At 44.1% G+C, this 20657-nt stretch overlaps 1 protein-coding gene across 6 annotated transcripts in view; it reads right to left on the bottom strand.

The window, feature by feature from the left end:
* Positions 1-471: 471 nt before the first annotated feature.
* LOC126985177 (atrophin-1-like) overlaps positions 472-20657 on the bottom strand; it is a 37053-nt gene continuing 16867 nt past the window's right edge. For 4 of the 6 annotated variants that reach the window (XM_050839735.1, XM_050839758.1, XM_050839751.1 and 1 more), the window contains 5 exons: positions 18499-18645; positions 16664-16968; positions 13815-14195; positions 2066-2983; positions 472-1742 (listed from right to left, as the gene is read on the bottom strand). In XM_050839735.1, coding sequence (XP_050695692.1) covers positions 2426-2983; positions 13815-14195; positions 16664-16968; positions 18499-18645 — 1391 coding nt within the window. In that variant the 3' untranslated portion in view covers positions 472-1742; positions 2066-2425. The remainder of the gene's footprint in view (positions 1743-2065; positions 2984-13814; positions 14196-16663; positions 16969-18498; positions 18646-20657) is intronic. The other 2 variants (XM_050839767.1, XM_050839778.1) reach the window with 2 other exon arrangements.

Consider the following 20657-nt stretch of genomic DNA (forward strand, 5'->3'; position numbering starts at 1 on the left):
CCCAAGTCTGCAAATTCAGCTATATATATAAATATATATATATATATATATATATATATATTTATATATATATATATATATATATATATATATATATATATATATATATATATATATATATATATATATATATATATATATATATATATATATATATATATATATATATATATATATATATATATATATATATATATATATATATATATATATATATATATATATATATATATATATATATATATATATATATATATATATATATATATATATATATATATATATATATATATATATATATATATATATATATATATATATATATATATATATATATATATATATATATATATATATATATATATATATATATATATATATATATATATATATATATATATATATATATATATATATATATATATATATATATATATATATATATATATATATATATATATATAACTCAGTTCGAGGTGTCACTTATTTACTGTAACACTCGGTAAATGTCCGTAATTCAAATTGTCCACAAGATTCGGGGGGAGACTGAGCAGCCTTCCTTTGGACAGTCTCGTCAAAGGCCCACATCCCTAATCTCTCCACAGATGCACAAAACTTGCACCAAAAAAATTATGCACGGCGGGCATACCGACAGACATTGACGTTTGTCCAAGCGCAGTTCCTCATCTAAGGAAACAAAATTGCTTTCAGTGTACATGATTGGAAGGCACAGCGCTTGCGATGGGCACCGAGACGCCCCTCCTCTCCGTCAGACCAAATGGCACGTCTCGTTCCTCACTTAGGTGACGCACACTCGCACGCACACACTTGCTTGCACTTGCCTGCCCTCCATCGCAAGCCCGAGTCGCTTGCTTAAACCCTCCAACAGTTTCTAATGTTTTTTTCTTATTCACAACAAGGAAAATCGGGGTGACAGGGTGACGGGTGGGCGTGGAGGCTTTAAGACTCGTGGCTTGAGGAGAGCGGGGCTGCTTCCCGACGGCGCTGTTCGCCTCCCGGCTGCCTCGTCTTGGGGCCATCAAGTGGTATAAAAAGTACATGTCACTCTTCAAAGAGCTAAAACGTCACTGCTGTTTCGATAACGTACTCGTATAATAATAGTAGTGTTATCGAGAACTTCTAATAAATTCATTGCAACGGGGCTTCTTTACACACTGGTTTTGAGCATATCCTTCTGTAGTATTCCAACACCCACACTGTACTTTGTGTCAACTTGGCACACGTGTACATCATTTATTCACGTTAAATTTACGGGATTAAAATATAGTTTTACTTTGTTTTCTTATGTGCTTGTATAAACTCAAGTTCTAGAAACATCCCCAGCTTCGGTGAGTTTGTAATCCATAGTAGGATAGATATATCAGTGCCACATGTGTTATTTGCAACACTCCACGATGCCCAGTCTCTGGTATGGCGTGTAGGTAGGTAGTAGGGGCTGCCGGGCCAGACATCACCTCCAAGACACGTTCCTCCCTTGTCCTGCCCTCGCGCGCCTCGCTCAGCCTTCTCGGTGCCTCCAGCAGACACCTTTCGGCCCTGCTCGACCACCACGCCGCCAGCGAAGACTCCCGGTGGGTGATGGGTTGCTGCGCTGGGGAGTTGACTCGAACTCTTCGCATCTGTGTCCATGTAACAAGTGACGTGCGATGGTCAGAAGCTACGCTAAAGCCTGCCTGCAGGGTAGCTCGACGATTGTCTTCTAAATACAAGCGTGATAGGCTCTGAAACAAGATGGAGAGGATACTTCGTAAAACGTCAATAATATGTATTCATATCTTTTGATGTTTTAACATGAATATAACTTTCTTTTGAATTTTAAACACGAGTTTCTGCAAGTTTTTTTTAGACATAAATCATAGTGGTTCTTTACCAGTCTTGAGAATAAGTTCCCTCTCCCTTCAATTTATTCATGTCATTCAACCTTATTGTGTATATGACAAGCCCTCGTTTAGGGGCGTAATACATTAGAATGCTTGCAGGATGTGTCGGGGAGGAGCTTATTCACTAAGTGTTCTTGAACAATACCTGAGCCAGCGTCACCTACCTGGCGGGACATTTGGGAGTCGACCAGTGCCTCTCACGCGGCATCGGTGGTCGCAGTGCCTCCTCCTGCCTATGTACACTAGAAACAAGGGCGGTGGTGGGGCCGTGCTGCTATCGGGGATGACGAGTCGCTTTGTTGCAAGTGTAAGGGGGAACTCTTGAAAAAAGTTGCACTCAGTCACTCAACACTAGTCTAACGCTCCTGACATTCTTCACTGTAGCACGCACACCCTGTATTAGCCAACAGCATATAACTTTTCGACAAAAAACTGAAACTGTTTGTCGAAAGCGTCACTCTAAACCTTGGCCTTATTGACAACGAACCAAAAATAAGTTTGTCCAATAAACACAGTGCAAATATTCAGACGGGCTCTTTTTCTACTTCCTTATCGTCTGCTGGGTCCTCCTCCTCCTCCTCCTCCTCTTTCTTCTGGCCGTAGCCCGGATGTTCACTAATGGAGTAGTAGTGGCCATTGTAGACTACTCCAAGTTCTCTAAGTGTATCACCGCGGATTGTAGCTTTGATTGTCCAGTTGAAACAATCTTCCTCTTCTATTTCACGATCTAATTTCTCTACGTCAACTATTTTGGAAGATAGTCGATCGAGGATGACCCCAATGTCCTTGATGGAGAGGTGCTTCTTCGTGTCGACGGAAAGCTGGTCTATGAGCAGGAGGAATTTCTCGGTTGTGTGTGCTTCCTCGTCGTTTGTAGTGTTCTCCGTCTCGGACTCTGAGCTCTCTGGCTCCACCTTCTGCTTCTCGATGCTGGACGACCGCGGGTCAGTAACGAAACGCACGTGGCTTCCGCCCTTCTGTTGCACTCCTGTGGCTCCTGACGGCTGTCCCTTGGCTCCAGGGCTTTGGTAATGGACTGGTCGTCTGTCCCCCTCTTGAATCGGGGACGTTGTTTTCTGTACCTGCAACACAACGCGAGGATTAAGTCTGATGGGGCTGAGACGTGTGGTGGTAGTTATCTTACTGTTTATAAGAACTACAACCTCAAGCTTGTGATGGCGACAGGCACTGGCACAAGCCTTTCTGTGGCCCCTATCTTGGGCTGTGGCCTCGTTCGTGACACACCAACCATTCACATGCTGAACTACAGACAAGACAGTAAAGTATGGATCACAGGCAAAGGAATCCAAGGGTTTGCCGACATGTTGGGGCTACAAACTGATATTTCTAAACAAAGCCAGAAACTATGAAATAAATAAGAATTTCACATGAGGATTATGAAAATGGGAGAAGTCTCACGGCAGTTCTGCACCCTTCAGCAAATTAGCTCAACATCAGAGGCTTGTTACCCTGAGCACATGGTCATGGAAAAGTATTTTTGTGGAACATCTTTCTTGTGGAGAAAGCCGCGCCAGGCCGAGGCTTTGACGCCAGCTGATTTCACAAGTTTCAATTCGATGTATGAAAATATAGAGTTAATATACAACTACTTCATCTTTGAGGTTAACAATATGGATAGCCATGATGACAGAAGCAAACAAACCCTAGTAACAACAACAGTATCAGCTGTGCTGGCTGCCCCACAATGTCGGCTTCTTGGTGGGAAGTCTTGGACAAAAATTACCTAATTTAGCGAAGCAGAGGTGAATCATGGGGCCATTGGGGGTCACATCGGCTCGCTTGTTTCGGGTTCTCTCGACAACCAACATCAGACGGCAAGTGAAAGGAAGCAACAAGAGAGAGGGCTTTAGCCAGAGCCTGTTGGCCGAGGGCGTTGTGGACCTACTGTGTTGGGGTAACTTTCCAGGAGAAGGCTTCGTCTCATGCACACACCTCGCACTTAGGTTGAGATGCAAACAGAATAACAAAATGTGACATGGAACATAATAAAAATAACTACATTCGTGGGTTTAAGAAAACTATCAAAGGAGAACATAGATATGTCCAAACCTCTAGAGATAATCAGCCCGAGTCAAACAGATCTGAAGCTGGACTATGGTAATAGTGTTTTGGGTAAAGCTAATTGTTTCTGCTAAACAAAATAAAATTTCCATTCAGTACTGGATTAGAAACAAAACTTGACATGACGTAACAGAGATGTTTTGCATAACTTTTGTCCTACTGTGCACTAACAATTTTCATACGCGGTTAAAGTTTTAAAAGATCAAGTTTGATCCCTTTCTACACCCCTCAAGAGACAGGTAATGTTCGTGTTTCAAACCTTCCCATTACACCCACAAAACCCTTCCTGGAAAGTGTACACCGAAACTATTAACAACTACGTTCAAAATAACCTACACACTCACAAATGACCTTAAATTGTGATCCTAAGCACAGTCATTGAATAACAGATAATACAAAAAACAAAATAAGCAAACAATCCCTTTCCCTTCTTTGTATGTATCTGTTGATGTATCTACTTCTGATGTAAATCTGATGAACTTTGGAATGTTGGAGCGGCTTATCCTACTCACAACCCAAGCAACTTTTACCCTGCCTGAAACTGCATGAACATATTTTCTGTTTCTGTAGCCATTTTGTTTTGCTCAGTGGATGTCTAAACATTTTAATGTCCTGTTCGAGGTCTCGTGTCGCCGTAAACTAAAGCCATTATTTAGATAAGAGTTAGCAATAGGGTGATAATTAAGCTAGCACGTGCTGGGTAGCCAAGCAAAGTCAGCTACTGTGACACATCCTGGTCTCTGCACACACACGCACACACGCACACGCACACACATTTATATATGCACACACATTCACACACGCGCGCACTCACACACACAGATCGATAGGATGGACAGTTCATTTCGACATCACTGTCAGATGTATTCTCCGCCTCAGTTTCTTACTCTACTTATATTACATTCTTTACTGTTAAGACTTAAAGCGTATCGTTATCAGTATCATTATTTCTAGTTATACAGACTTAAAGCACACCAGTGTTGAAGCACCAAAACGCCGCAGGAGTGGTAGGAGTGTGGCGTATGTTGGACAGCTGGTGCACCGATCCAATCAAGTACTCGTGTCGGGACAAAGAAAACTTCCCGGGAAAATTGGAGAGACTTATAAAATTGAAAATTTGCTAAAATAAAGTATCATAACTAATCTTACGTTTGAAAGCATTTGATCTTTATACTGAAGCTCAATAATTTTCCGAGGTAGTTTTTCTTTCTTGAGTACTAATGGAAGGGTGCATACGGACTGGCGAACATACCTTAGCTAGTACGTCATGACACACAAACATTCACATGAGGCAACACCCGGCACCGATACGTAGGGTACAATACATCCTGAACGCTGATATGTTTACCTTCCCTTTCAAACATGACATCATTGCAAATTATGTCTCAGTCAGTTTCTCGGTGTGAGATTTGATTTGCATTCTGCCATTTTAGTGAGTTCAAACGTTGTATAATGAATTTGATCATTTCGCCAGTCTCTCAGTGTAATTTTTGGTTCGTGTTCTATTGTTTAAGCAAGTTATAGTTACAAATATAATTTACATTTCGACAGTCTCGTTGTGAAACGTTTTTTTTCTTTTTTTATCTAACTTAGTTCAAGACTTTTGTAATGGCAATTTGAGCCTCAGTGTGAAACTTCGTTTGTAGTTTTGTATTGTGTTGTACTAGCGAGTTTTAAGGATCATACCAGAGGGTCAGGGATGGTACTGTATCTAACGCCGCCGCTGTTGCTATTGCAATCATACTAAGAGGAACAATACGTTCTTTAAAGTACCCATGATCGGAAGACTAGTCCCTCAACGCTCAGCCAGTCACTCCCTGATTTTTTTCCCCTGCGAGTTGATTGAATGAATAATTATATTGTTCAAAAATACATCAAAGGAGGAGGGAGGTGCCTGCCATCCCAACCCCAAGCAAGACTAGTCATTATTTTTCTCCCTGAACATTTCCTTTTCAAGGTATTACGGTATTTAGATAAGTTAATGATAATGAATATATATATATATATATATATATATATATATATATATATATATATATATATATATATATATATATATATATATATAAAATACGAAGCATGCTGCATGGAACACAATGTAATCACACAAGCGCGCGAGCTTAATCTGAAGCCTAATTGTAATCACCCCTGCCGTTCTGGGACACTGTTCAGCTGCTTGTTTTGAGGACGACTCGATCCTGTTTATTCCCCTTTATTCAACTGGAAATGATAAGATCCTAATGCCATTAAGTAAAAAAGAAACTATAAGAAGGGAAGGTATGAAGCGAGAAAGTGGAAAAAATGGGGTAAGAAGAGGGCATACGCTACAGCTGCGCGTGGCCTCGGTGTTTATCTCTGTCTCTTTGGTCCTTGACCCTGTGGTGGGGAAGAACCCATTAAACCGAGACACAGGGCAGGTGTGACATCTGAGTTACCACAGTTTACGTTCACCAGGTTTCCCCAGGTACCCATTTATGGACCAGCCCGAAAGGGAGGATGAACAGCTGGGTGAGCTGTGCGCCGACTGCCCAGTCCGGGATTCGAACCCGGGCCCTTGAATTCGTAGCTAGGCTTGCTAACCACTATATTACGAAAGGGCAAAGTATGTGTGTGTGTGTGTGTGTGTGTGTGTGTGTGTGTGTGTGTCAGAGAGAGAGAGAGAGAGAGAGAGAGAGAGAGAGAGAGAGAGAGAGAGAGAGAGAGAGAGAGAGAGAGAGAGAGAGAGAGAGAGAGAGAGAGAGAGAGACTAGTAAAAATTCGACACTATCCCATTAAAAATTAAATGCTACTGGTGGTCACTGTGACGCCCGTACCAATTTTACTGTCTGAGAATCAGCTGACGGCATGGTGCGCGTCCCTGTGTGGCAGAACGCGCCGCAGCCTACTGACAATCCCCGACTCTCCTTCCCCACACCTAAGCAGCTGCCTCCAGTCGCCCTCAGCCGAGCGTGGCCTCGGTGCCTCTCGCCGGGCGCGAGGGTCTCGGCAACAGTCCCGCGGGGGAAGTGTACCGGCGTCACGTTCAGTGTCCTAGTTAGTCTGTCTCGTCCAGCGTGTCCCTACGAGATGCTGCTGCTGTGTCCGGCTGATCAAAAGTTTTTTTTTTATTGTCTCAAAGTATTTACTCTACCTACGTGGATTCATGCAAGTGTTTATAGCACCACTGATGTAGCATTTAGTTTATAAAACAGCTAAACAACTACTCACTAATCCTCTGTACAACTACAAGGGACAGACGAGCAGCGCTTGCTCGTGTACGGCAGTATTCTGGCCTGCGTCTTTATATATATATATATATATATATATATATATATATATATATATATATATATATATATATATATATATATATATATATATATATATATATATATATATATATATGTGTGTGTGTGTGTGTGTGTGTGTGTGTGTGTGTGTGTGTGTGTGTGTGTGTGTGTAATTCACCTCTTGGTCTGCTGCGGGTCTCTCGAGACAGCCAGCCGTTCCCCTACGGAAGAGCACAGAGCTCGTAGTACCGATCTTTGGGTAGGACTGAGACCACTCACACACAACACACCGCGACAACGAGGTCACAACTCCTTGCCTGACGTCGCGCACCTACTCACTGCTAGGTGAACAGGGGCTACACGTGAAAGAAGGTAAACCCAGCTTATCTTCACCCGGCCGGGGAATCTAACCCCGGTCCTTCTGGTTGTGAGCCAGACGCTCTACCCCTGAGCTACCGGGCCGTGTGTGTGTGTGTGTGTGTGTGTGTGTGTGTGTGTGTGTGTGTGTGTGTGTGTGTGTGTGTGTGTATATGTATATATATATATATATATATATATATATATATATATATATATATATATATATATATATATATATATATATATATATATATATATATATATATATATATATATATATATATATATGTATACATTTATATATGTATATATATATATATATATATATATATATATATATATATATATATATATATATATATATATTTATATATATATATATATATATATATATATATATATATATATATATATATACATATATATATATATATATATATATATATATATATATATGCAGGAGGTAAGCTTCATTCGCAATGTCAGCACCGCTACTTCTTATCTCGAGGAAACCAAACAAACTACTGCTGGACCGAAGCTACATTACTGAGTGTTCTGGGGCTGGCGGCGACGCGAGGGTCGTCCACGCAGCGGGTGGCAGGCAAGTCAACAACATGTATTGCTTACTCCTAAGTGTGGGTCACGCGGTCAGCTAGTGTTTGGGGGGACTCGAAGTGATGAACTTGTTGCCCACAACACCTACGTCAACGCTCTAAAGCCAATCACTCAGGAGAAGGTACGAACAAGCAACTCAGTGACGGCCAGGCACAGAGCTCCATGCGATGCTCAGTCTGCGTCAGTGGCAAAAATAATAAAACTGTGCTAATGTTCCGGATTAACGGTACATGTACTTCTTTTTGGCGAGTTTAACTAAATAATGAAACGTGAGCGTGTGTACACTAGGTCATCACTGTGCTCTCAAATTTTACACATATTCCATAAAACTACGCATGTCCTGTCAAAAAAAGTGAAGGGAGGGAAGAAGGAAAAATGTTCCATTGTCAGATCTTCCTCATTATCGACTAAATGCTACTCTGCAGGTAACGACAACAAGTCCTGTGGAAAAGCTCGCTGAGGTACAGAATAACCAGCTGAGACTATGCTAGGCAACACTTCATCTCGGGTGCTAAATAAAAAAGCTAAGTGTTTATTGCTAACATGCAGAAGCAGCCATGACTTGCACGTGTTTGGCGGGAGCACAACACTAAATGAGGGAGGTGATGCAGGACTACATACACGTACTTTCAGTCGACATATTATAAACACACAAATAGCCTAACACACAAAGGTAGGCCAAAACACACCTGCTACTTTAGGAAGCAAGTAAAAGAAAGTTAGGGATGGTGAGAACAGATCTAAAAACATAACACAAACCTTTTCCTTTTTTTATATCCCTGATTGACCATAGTCTCGTTTTAACTGTCAACCTTTTTCTGTTCACCTGTTTCATCTGGGCTAAGTTTTCAAGCTCACCTGTCCCCAGAGCTTCAGCCAAAGGGAAAGCGGGACTAAGAAGGAGACAAGGGCGTGTGGACTGCGTCTGGCGGGCTCACAAATATTTATAATATCCACATAAATGAACTAAACACTCCACTGGATAACACAAGCCAGGGTTAGTCATCAACGAAAGAGAAGAGAGAGATATCTCCCCAGATAATATATTGAAAGTGTGTGTGTGGATTGCTTCTAGCTGACTCACAAACAGAACCCGACTATTTAGTGACCACAGAAGCGAAATGAAAATTCCACGAGACAACACACCCGAGGCTAGTGGTCAACCCGAGCGTGGAGAAAGAGAGGCTTCTCCAAATAATCGTAAAGACGTTTCATGGAGATAAAATTAATGGTCTCTTAAGAGTTTATTTTGTTTACTTAGGTTCATCAGGGGACGTTGCCACCACCCTACATGCTAACTTGGACTAGGAGAAGATTGAAGAATGATCAAATTAACTTATAAAAATCGACCCCGAGCTGATACTCTCCCAGACCCACCCGTGACTTTGTACAGCGCCTCGTCATCACTGACTGAAGCAACGTCCACTGCTGAACGGTCCTCTTGAGTGACTTTCGAAAAGAAAATATCACGAATCTCATAAAAGTACAACTGATGGAATCGACTCCGGAGTTTTTTCTCATCCTTCACATATTAGTGAACTAATGCCTACTTTTGAACGATTCCTCTTGGAACTGATCGTATGAAAAAATCTTCATGACTATCTTAGAGATGCAACTGATAGAATCGAAGCCCCATTATTTTCATCTGTTACATCGATGGGAATTCTTTCTGAATCAAATGAACAAAAAACTCGAATCTCTACCTTGAGTACAACAGATTGAATTGAAGACGCAGTCTTTTTGCATCCACACACATGGAAATGGACAAAACACCAATACACCAAAATCCACGGCAACGGCGATAATCCTAATGTTTGAACAAAGACACACGCCTCTCCTCCTTTGATTCGCTCTACGCTTCAGCCCAGCCAAGCGCCCCACAGCAAACACGGCTAACATGCCACACAGCAGCCAAGACGATGCCACAGCGAAACCAAAACACGCGCCAAACAAATCATCAGCACTGCGAAGAAATTCAGTCACAATAAAAGATACGTTACTGCCACCCTTTGCGAGGGTAACTGGAACGTCTACTAACCCAGGGCATAATTACCATGACCCCTCACAGCATTTTGCAAAGGGAAACTGCAAGCTCTATCAACCCAAGACATCACTACACGCACTTCCTAATAAGTCGCAGCAAAAGAGTCCAAAACATTGCTACAAATATCACAATAAGCCGTGGTTACCTACACGTACCAGCGCTTTGTAACTACTAATCCTAGGCGGGCTTATGTACCTATGCTTCTAAGCTCCTAAAGGAACGGAGGGTTACAGCTCCTAGAAAATTTGTGTCTAACATTGCTCTTACAAAAAACACTGTCCAAACATTGACTTAAAAGTTGCTATTATCATTTTTTGTCGTATTACTAAAAGGTCATTCTATATCCTTATCAGTATATGGGGATGTGAAGCCATGAGAGTGTTAGTTCGAAGCTCATCATAACAGTGGGTCAATTAAAAGTGTATGCTAATGAAGATTAGTGTGTTTGAAAGGTAGGTACTGGCAAAGGTGTCATAAAACTTGAAGTGTTAAATGAAACAGAGTAGCAGATATTTGTATAAAAAACATTCCTTAGGTAACCTTAGTTACGTGAACAAAGAAGCAAATTTAAGGAAAACCAAACTATGATAAACAACTTAAATTCGCTCAGAAAACTATTGACACGTAAGACAATATTTGAGAAGTTTTAGAGGCAAAGGTGGCTGTGGGTGAGGGCGGCATGCGAGTCACGGGATGAGACAGTGAGCACGGCGTCTGCACCTGCCCCACCTGTGTCCGGCGGGGCACAGGTGGGCTGCCTCGCAGGTGAGAATAGCGCTTGTAACAATGGGGTGAGGCAGACACGAGGGTGCAAAACATCAAGGCAATATTCTTCCCCTTAGTTTACGTTAAGGAAGAAAAAAATAATGAGTTTAGTGGCGGGGGAAACTGCGGAACAGGTATGTAACATCAGGTGTGACAGCAGGTGAAGCGGATTATATACGAGGCTGCATAACATTCCCGTCATTTCTTTTTTTGTGTAGTTTACGTTAAGCAAAAAAAGAAGTTTGATAGTGGGGACAGCTGGTACACAGGTGAAAAAATATCAGCTGCAGCAAAAGGTGAGGCAGTGCATACGGGAAGTGGGAAACATATGGACAACATTATATTAATTTGAGTCTCCATTAAACGACTTCTCTAACCGGCAATTTTTTTTTTCATTGGGCTTTCGACCCAATGGAAAGTGAGGGTTTAATAGGGCGTGGGTTAGGGGTGTATAATATACTAATGACATTTTTTTTTTCGCTTGGTTTGCATTAAGTACGAAAAGTTTAGTGAGTTTGATGGCGGGTAAAGTGGAGGGTTGGCCGCCGCGTGGATGACAGAACAATGGGTGCAGGTGCTCACTCTCCTCATCCCCGTAGAAGCTAGAGTATATGCAACACCGAACAATGCATTATTCAAGAGGTATGATAGGCAGTCAGTCAATAGGAGGAGGCAAAGCAAGTCAGTAACCCAATGGGCGTGATTCACAGGGGCCCAGAACCTTACGATCCTAAGAGAACACATAGATAGGTATACTTTCCTCCCCCGGGCAGTGATAAGATACTTTCAGAGGCAAACACTTATGCATTCCTTCAAGACAGCATGACTAAGGTGTGGTCGCCAATTCACACGCACCCTTCCAGTGGGAACTCACATCATGGAAAAACTCTGGAAAATGAGCTGAGGAAGGAAAATGCTCTATTCCCAAAATAGTTTTCACTAGACTTTACTTTGGCAATATTTCATTTTCACACTCAAGCTCAATATCCAGTAGTGGTCTTATTTCTGTTATGAGTTCTGCTTGTTCGGGCGCGTATGAATTGGCGAGCACACTTTTCCCTCTCTAGCGCCGCGGCGTGACACCAGGGCACCGCGAGTCATTACCACTCGTCCTCGCCTTAGTTTACTACACCGTCTAGTCAAATCTCGTAACTTCAGCGCATTATGTATATTCATTTTATTTTTGCATATGTATTTTTCTTCGGCGTTTCTCTCTTTAAGTTATGCAATTAATGACAACTTGTTTGTGATTTTTCCTATAAAAAATGAACGACCATTATAATAATAATAATAATAATAATAATAATAATAATAATAATAATAATAATAATAATAATAATAATAATAATAATAATGATAGTTATGATAGCAATAGCAATAATCTTTACCACTATTATTATATCTTAATCAAATATGAAACTCCTCCTAAGTATAATATTCGAAAATCGCGTATAACGTTCATTATATTAATTTTTCATTTTTTCTCTATTTCATCAAGTTCAGATATAGAAAACTAAGTATGTGAAGGAATCTTTAGAGTTCAAGCGAGACAAAGTAAAGTGCCATTTCAAACGGTAAAGTTTAGTAACCGAAGGATTATAACTGTTCGCCTTTGCTGAAGGTAACTGGAAGGCTTCATTGACTGGTGGGTGAGCGCCGCGTCAGCCACACCTGCTGCCCCTGCTCCCAGTATCACTGCAGGGAACACCTTGGCCTAATGTGTGGAGTTCAGACTGTAACTCTGTCAGCAAGTGTCAGCTGATCTCCTTAGCGTGTTATACGAGGCATAGACGGCGCCCCTCAGCGCGGCGATGCAGCGTCAGCCTGATTTCCCTCTTGCCTGCTTGACTTCTTTCCTTCCTGCTCGGCTCCATCTATGGCAAGGAAATACCTTCATCCTAGACCGTCTATGTGGCAGTCTGGATTAATCGTACTGTCAAAATAGCGTTTGAATTTACAAGATTTGACTACAAAGTTGCTCAATCTAACCTAATTGCTTACGAAGAAAGTTGGCTTTAGAAGTACGATGTTCTTTAACGTCAAACACTTGAAACTACTTTTACTGGTCGATATAAAAACTGCCTGATCTGTAGTATGTACAGAGAGGCCCATCAGGGGCCCGGGTGGCAGTGCTGGGCGCGTCCCGAAGCGGCCTGCCACGGGCCATGGAAGCGACGGGGCAACGTCGACTTACACGAATAAAAGCAGGATTTTTATTTGAATTTCACAACATATTCATGTAGTTACTTGCCAATTGGATACTAATTAATATCTAAACGCTGCAACTTGGCACCGGCGAGGAGCCCGGCAGGCCTGGAGGACCTGCTCGGGAGACTCGGCTTTGGCAACACTAACGAGGAATAATTAATTAATTAATTGTATGGCAGTGAACGCGGCGCGTTGCCGAAACTTTTGAACTAGGTAGCAAACTAAGCCATTCTGACTAACAAGGTTGTATAGAGTGAGAATGTTGAGCAAAGGCGACGTCGGGCAGCCGCGGCACCCGGCGAGAGCACCGGCGGCGGCGGCGGCTGGTGGAGCGCGGGGGCGGCGGCGCCCGGCGCTCCACCAGAGTCCCGGCGCGGGGATCCTATCAAGTGGTGCGACTCAGCAGCAGTTGCAGGGTTGGTCGTGAATTTGACAGACAGACTGACGCTGCTGCTGCTGTCGCTGCTGTTGCTGTTCCTGCAACTGCTGCTGTTGCAGCTGTTGCTGAAACTGTTGTTGCAGCTGTTGCTGCTGCAGATACTGATGCTGTTGTATTGGTTGTTCGTGCACCTTTTGTCCTTGTTGAGGGTGATGCAAATGTTGTGGTTGTAGTTGTTGTTGCTGCTGTTGTTGTTGTTGTTGGGGTGGTTGTTGGTGGTGGTGGTGCAGGTGATGTCGACTTGCCTGGATGCGGCCGCCCTCCTCGTGCAGCGAACAGCAGTGGAAGTCACACTCGGACTGGTCGTTGGTGGGGGAGGCTCGGGGGCGGGGCTGCGGGGTGTGTGGGTGCCCGTGTATGCAACACTCCGGCGTGTGGACGTGCACAGTCGCCGAGTGTGACGACTCCACTGATGACCCTTGGCGGGAGAGGCGGCCCACCACCGCCGCCGCCCCAGAACTGCTGCTCATGAAGGAACCTTGGTGCTCGCTGTCGTGGTTTATCACAGTACCCTGCAATGTACCGGATACGTATCAATACACTTGGCAGCACACCACGAGGTGCTATTAATTCTTTAAGCGGCTGCCAGCTGATCATAATATCCAGCCTCAGACCACCACAACAAGCACTATGTGAGGGACCCCTAGAGGCCTCGCCACGCACACCTCCCCTACGCCCCCCACGCACTCACAGCACGGGAGGGTGACCTGCAGGACAAACTTTGGCAACATGACAACATTCAGATACTTTAAGGGTCACCTCATACCAGAAGCGGGGGAATGATATCACTAACAACTGACCCTCGCCTCCAGGACAGGGATGAGGGACACACATACATACACACCGCAAAATCCAAACAGCTATGAGGGTCGGACTCAAGGGGACTCATCAAGCTAGTACGTGGCTGACACATTTCGTAGCCTTGAACGTGACATTCCTCATTCGGACAGTGCACATGGTTCTTGGGCAATTCGGCGTCCTTCCTCCCTTTCTTTAAATCATTTTACTCAGGGACAGTGACCGCTGACACACACCGGCAAGTGTCTGAGTGTGTTGGGTCTCGGGTGTCATGCCACCATCACGTCCATTTTCTTTCAGTGTGTTCATAAAGGAGGAAATGTTAAGAAATTGGAGTCCAATCAGGGATAAACTTTTTGATTTTTTGTTGCCTACGTTTGCCTTTCCTCCTCCCTTGCCACGCACCTCACACTGCCACCTCCACCTTCTATTCAAGTTTTTCTCGTCTCTCGTTTTTTTTATAGGTCAGGTCGAGCATCGACTCGTCATTTTTCTTGAGTGACTTTGGAAACGCAAAATAATGTAAAGGATAATTTCCAGTGTCCTGCTTCAAGGGGATGCAAATTTGTGCGGTATGACCGTGGCTCCAATAGTGATCCGAGGAGTGAGGTGAGTACGCGGGGCGCCCAGGGCCACCGAGTCTCGCAGCCCAGGCGTGCAGGAGCTGCCTGGGGGAGGGTTTGGTCACGCCCTTTGACGCCCTGAGCGTAGGGAATCTGACACATCGTGCGATTTACATGAGAGATTCCTTCGTGTAACATTGTAACCATACGAGTACTACTGCCAGTGTACTAATGAAGCAAGCTATACAGCAAGACGTGGCTAAGTAAACTTAAACTTAAAGGACCTTGTGAAACGAGTTCTTGTATACTTCGATAAGTAATTGAAATCTGCCTGTGTGTGCATATATATATATATATATATATATATATATATATATATATATATATATATATATATATATATATATATATATATATATATATATATATATATTCAAATCCAAAACCTATACAAAAAGTTAAGGAAACATATTAGAAAATAGTATATTCAGAATAAACTAAGTGGAGTGAGAAGACCCGCAGCAAAGTCGCGTGATGACCGCGTTATCCTGGACAGGGGTTTGTGCACGAGGCGCCGGGGCGGACGCGCCCTCCACTGCCCCGGCCACGGGTTACCGCGCCGCTGTGCATGCAACACCCTCGCTACACAGACTGAGTCACAAACACAGACTAAGGTGGAGGTCAAGGTGGTCACTGCGCATGCACAACACTAACAAGAGGAGGAAGAATAGGCTCGTACGAGAACAAAGGTATACCAACAGTTACACTACAGCACACGGAGGGACAGAGGAGGCGGACGGTGGCATGTCACACTCAACCAACAGAATGACTGGCTGGGAATAACCAATGGACGGTATCCCATCTCCAAAGTGTTTCATTGGCATGGTTCAGTCACGATTTTGGCGTGTGTCTGCGGCGTCCTTCTGAGCGAGCCAATTGAATCAGTCTTATTTTTTATGACAGACCAAACTTGGTCGAACATGTGAGTCAGCTTTTTACTGCAGCTTTGATTTGTCTAATATTTAAGGATAATGCAAGATTCTATTGTTGAACACTACTACTAAAACCAAATTTCCAGCTGATACCGAGAACCAGTGAATCAGGCAATACCATTACGGTCACACGGTTAACAAGTACTGCCCGCCGGGCGTCGTGCCGGCCGACACCCCTCTAGCCGGAGATGGACGTCTGAGGCTGTGTAGTGAAGCAAACGTGAGATTTATTACAGGCAAGGCTGGTCTCTAGTGCGTGGCCTCAAGAGGCCGTGGTCTAGTTAATGACATGAACATTTAGGGTCGATCATCTGGTCTGTGTATTATCATACTCTTCAAATTTTGTAAATTATTGTATAAAGTAATTAAAAAGATGGATAAATGTTTATTTTTTGAGCCAATATGCCAGAAACTAAACACTTTGCAGGGGTCAGCTCATCGCCATGATAAAACACTCCAAGGGTTCACCCACAGAGTGTCTGGAAGGTGGCTGTAGTCAGGAGGCGTGGGGACATGCGGGGTCACGACCAACAAACACACACACACACACACACACACACACACACACACACACACACATACACACACATACACTCACACACGGGAGGGGGCTTGGCGTGGACTCACCGGGTGGAAGGGGGCCGGCAGAGGAGGGGCAGTGATGGCCGGACCGATGTCATTGATGAGCGTCTCCTTCTTGCCGTCCCGGTGGATGGTGGTGACAGTGCCGACGGGAGCTTGAATGGTGGCACCTGCCGCAGGAACGGGTGACTTGGTGCCGGTTAAGGAGATGGTGGGAGCTGGCGAGGGCGTGGAGACGGCGGAGGGCTGGGCCACTAAGTATTCATGTCTCTGTATGGCATTCTCCCCAACGCCGCTTACAATCATGCGTGTGGCAGTGGCGGACGGCTTCCGAGGGGAGGTGGAGGACACTGTAAAGGTAAAACGTTTGCCATGAGGTTAATGGACTAAGGGAGACGCGCGTGTGGGCTGCTGGGAGCACAGAGAGGAGGGCAGTATGAAGTTACAAGTGTGGGGATTTGAGATTCACACACACACGCACACACACGCACACACAAACACACATCCACACCCACACCCACACACGTGCGCACACACATACGGCGGCCATGTAGCTCAGAGGTAGAGCGTCTGGCTCACAACCAGAAGGACCGGGGTTCGATTCCCCGGCCGGGTGAAGATAAGTTGGGTTTATCTTCTTTCACGTGTAGCCCCTGTTCACCTAGCAGTGAGTAGGTACGTGACGTCAGGCAAGGAGTTGTGACCTCGTTCTCGCGGTGTGTTGTGTGTGAGTGGTCTCAGTCCTACCCAAAGATCGGTACTACGAGCTCTGTGCTCTTCCGTAGGGAACGGCTGGCTGTCTCGAGAGACCCGCAGCAGACCATGAGGTGAATTACACACACACACACACACACATGACAGTCTTGCAGCCTAGTCACGCCTCACACAAAACAAAACCGAACAAAGGTCAAGAGGAGTTTTATTTTGCTATATAATAAGTTCCGTGCCGTTGCTATAGGCAAGAAAGAGAGTTGCAGAGAGGCACAGAACATCTTACTGGATCAGAAGCTTCAATATTTGGCAGCAAGAAATACACCTTTAAGACAGTCAGGGTCATATAAATAACCTCGACTTAGAAACTGTATCAAGAATGAGTCAGTATCTAAGAGAGAGAAAGGTCAGAGGCCAAAAGTTCCCTTTGAATTCCCAGGTTTCCCTGCAAAGTCATTTTTGAAGAAGGACTGACATGGGTGTCCGCGCCTTGGTCATGGACACTACAATGCTACAGCAATACGTGGAACTCTATTTCACTCCACCAGTCGTGTGTATGAGTGAGGTGACAAGTGAGCAATGTAAGCGTCAGCAGAAGTGTACAAGGCAAGTCGCGACAGGTGACGCTCGGGGACGAGACGGCAAGTTGGTCCCACCCGCTTCTCCGCCCGCCGGCACCAGAGCCTCGCCCCTCGCTGTGCGGCCCAGGGAGGCGCGAGGCTTTGCTCCTCATGCCGGACGGATCACACGGGGGCAGTGTGGTCCATAATTGCTGCTTACCTTGTACAGAACATCTTCGTTCTAGACTGACGGAGCGTTTGCTAACGATACTTACCTTTTCTGGTGCTTCTAAGATGACTGATCTCATATCTCATGGCTACAAACATTAATCTGGCATTTCTCCACCTCTGCCAAGCAATTCCAATGACCGCGCCACTAACCAAAGAGTCGTCAGGCTCCCTCGCCCAACCGTCACGTGATCCACTGCCTGCTCCAGTTCAACAACAAAGTGTCTCCGGCCATCGTGACTTACCTTCCCATCACTGCCGACCATACCTGGGACCCCTAGCTACAGCCTATCGCTGCTGCAGAACCTACCGCGGCGTGGAAGACACAGGGAGAGGCTCCCTGTAGTGTGACTGACGGTATTAGTGGCTTTGGAGACCTACCGTGGCGGTCCCCCCGGAGGGAAGGATCCCAGGAGAGAACCACGGTGATCTTGCCATACTGGTCCATGATCTTCCACACCGGTGCTTCATCGTGCAGGCCCAGGGAGTAGATGGTCTCACATACGATCTTGGGAATGGCAGTGATGGCTGCGAGTGGGAGAGCTCAGCGTTACCGAATTCAAGGAGCAAAGCGCTAACGGGGGCCAAATTGGGTAACAAATAAGATCTTTTGATGAAGGTCGCTATCTGTAGGAGAATTGCTGGCAGTCATCACTAGACCTACGGTAGAGTTTGTTTGTCTCAGCGCCCTTGACTCATGGGAGAGTCAAGGACATGTTGAAAAGAAGAGAAAAAAGTTTGTATGACGCCCTTTCTATTTCTATTACAATGAAGAAAGAAAAGGTATCGTCTGCTCTTGATGAGAGTGTCAAACATTTTAATCAGGTTCTATCATGATGTGGTCCTCTGTCATGTTCGTGTGAGAGACAATGTTCGATGATCATCTGTCTGTCCACAAGTCGCAGATTGTGTCTTCACAACAGATATGTTTAGACAGTACATGTGGCTGGTCTGCCCCTCCGTCCTACCAGCCCTACTCGCAAAGGTCGCAAAAGAACAATTTAAACACCTGCAAAATCGTTAGGTCTTGGTATCAAAGTTCAAAAACTAAACTGCAGCATTGGCAAGGAAACAAAGTCCATAGTAGAACTGAGGTGGTAAAGAAACGAAACTAATGACAGGAATACTCATAAAAGTAGGACATCAGAACACTCATATTCTGATCTTGTGAAATAATAGGAAAATAAAACAAAAGAAACTAGTAATGCAATAAATGGAAGATAACTCGATCAGGCGGTCATGCAAAAATACTGCTGATGGTGTGTATCACGAGTCTAGGAGTTAACATTTCCTCGTAAGTAGACTTGTCTTCATAGTTACATGTTTTAAGAGTTCAAAACTTGTAGCAACTTATTAAAAAAAATCTATTAATTTTGGTGCAGCTCTCCCCTTCGCAAAAACTCACTTCATCCCGAGATTGTGCTCTTAGGACTACATTTTATGGGCTTGTCGTCACCTTACTGTCAAAAGCTCATAAGGCAGTCACAGTGCTATATGGATGGTCACCTAGGAAAAAAACAACACTAGGAAAGTCGTCTCATACAATGCAGAAGTTAATAAATAAACGAATATCAGGCTAAACAAAGGCTTAAGGAGTAACACAAGAATAATCAAATAAGGGAATTTTGGAAGTATTTGTAATTTGACCCTACTATCCAACTAGCACTGTCGATGTTTGTCAGTCTGAGCCTGGCCAAAACCAGAGAGGTGGAGCATCTCGGCTGCTTACCTGAAGAACACGTCTCAGAGTCCTAACTTTAATTATCAGGCGTAATTAGACATAAAACGTTGTTCTTAAGAAAGGGACTCACAAAGCAGGGAACATACAACTGCAAGTTTGAAACAAAATGTGTAAACTAATAACGGATATTTTTTTTCCTCTTTGACTTTGGCCAGTTTTATTGGGCTGTCTATATTATGCATCCACCTCCAGAGCGTTTTTCTCTCCGGAAGTGGTGATTGATTCCCTCGTGTTGCGGAACAGGTGACTTTTAACTGGGTGTGAGTGGAGGGCGGTGCTGAGGGGGAGGGGCAGAAGGGGATAAAAAGTTAATGATCAGGCTTACGTATGCAACAAGTATCCTTCTGTTCCGAAAATAGATTGTTTATTGACATTCATAAATAGCTTTAAAACATTTAGATAAGATGAAAGGCAAAGATATCGACCAAAAAGCCAACACGAGGCTGGAGTGTACGAATGAGTGAACAAGTGAGTAAATAAGTGCAGGAGGCAGTGGACCATCGAGGAGGGCGGGGGGAGGATCAATGCAAAGAGGAAAACGCCTCACCGGGGAGGAATCCATCCATAGATTATTTCCATTACCACTAAGGGGGCTGTGGGGGAGGGGAGGGAGGCGTGGCAGTCAGTATGTAGTTAGTTATCGCAACATGGGGTCACCTTCCGTGGAAAAAACTCTGCGACATGGATGTGATAACCCTACGGTACGGTCGGTATCGTCAGTGGAGGCAGATAGAGCAAAGTCTGCCCAGGGGAGGAGGAAGTTGAGGTGGTAGTCTGCATGCAGGGTTAGTTGACAGGT

This window comes from Eriocheir sinensis, chromosome 5, assembly GCF_024679095.1.
Source record: "Eriocheir sinensis breed Jianghai 21 chromosome 5, ASM2467909v1, whole genome shotgun sequence".
Lineage (NCBI taxonomy): Eukaryota > Metazoa > Arthropoda > Malacostraca > Decapoda > Varunidae > Eriocheir > Eriocheir sinensis.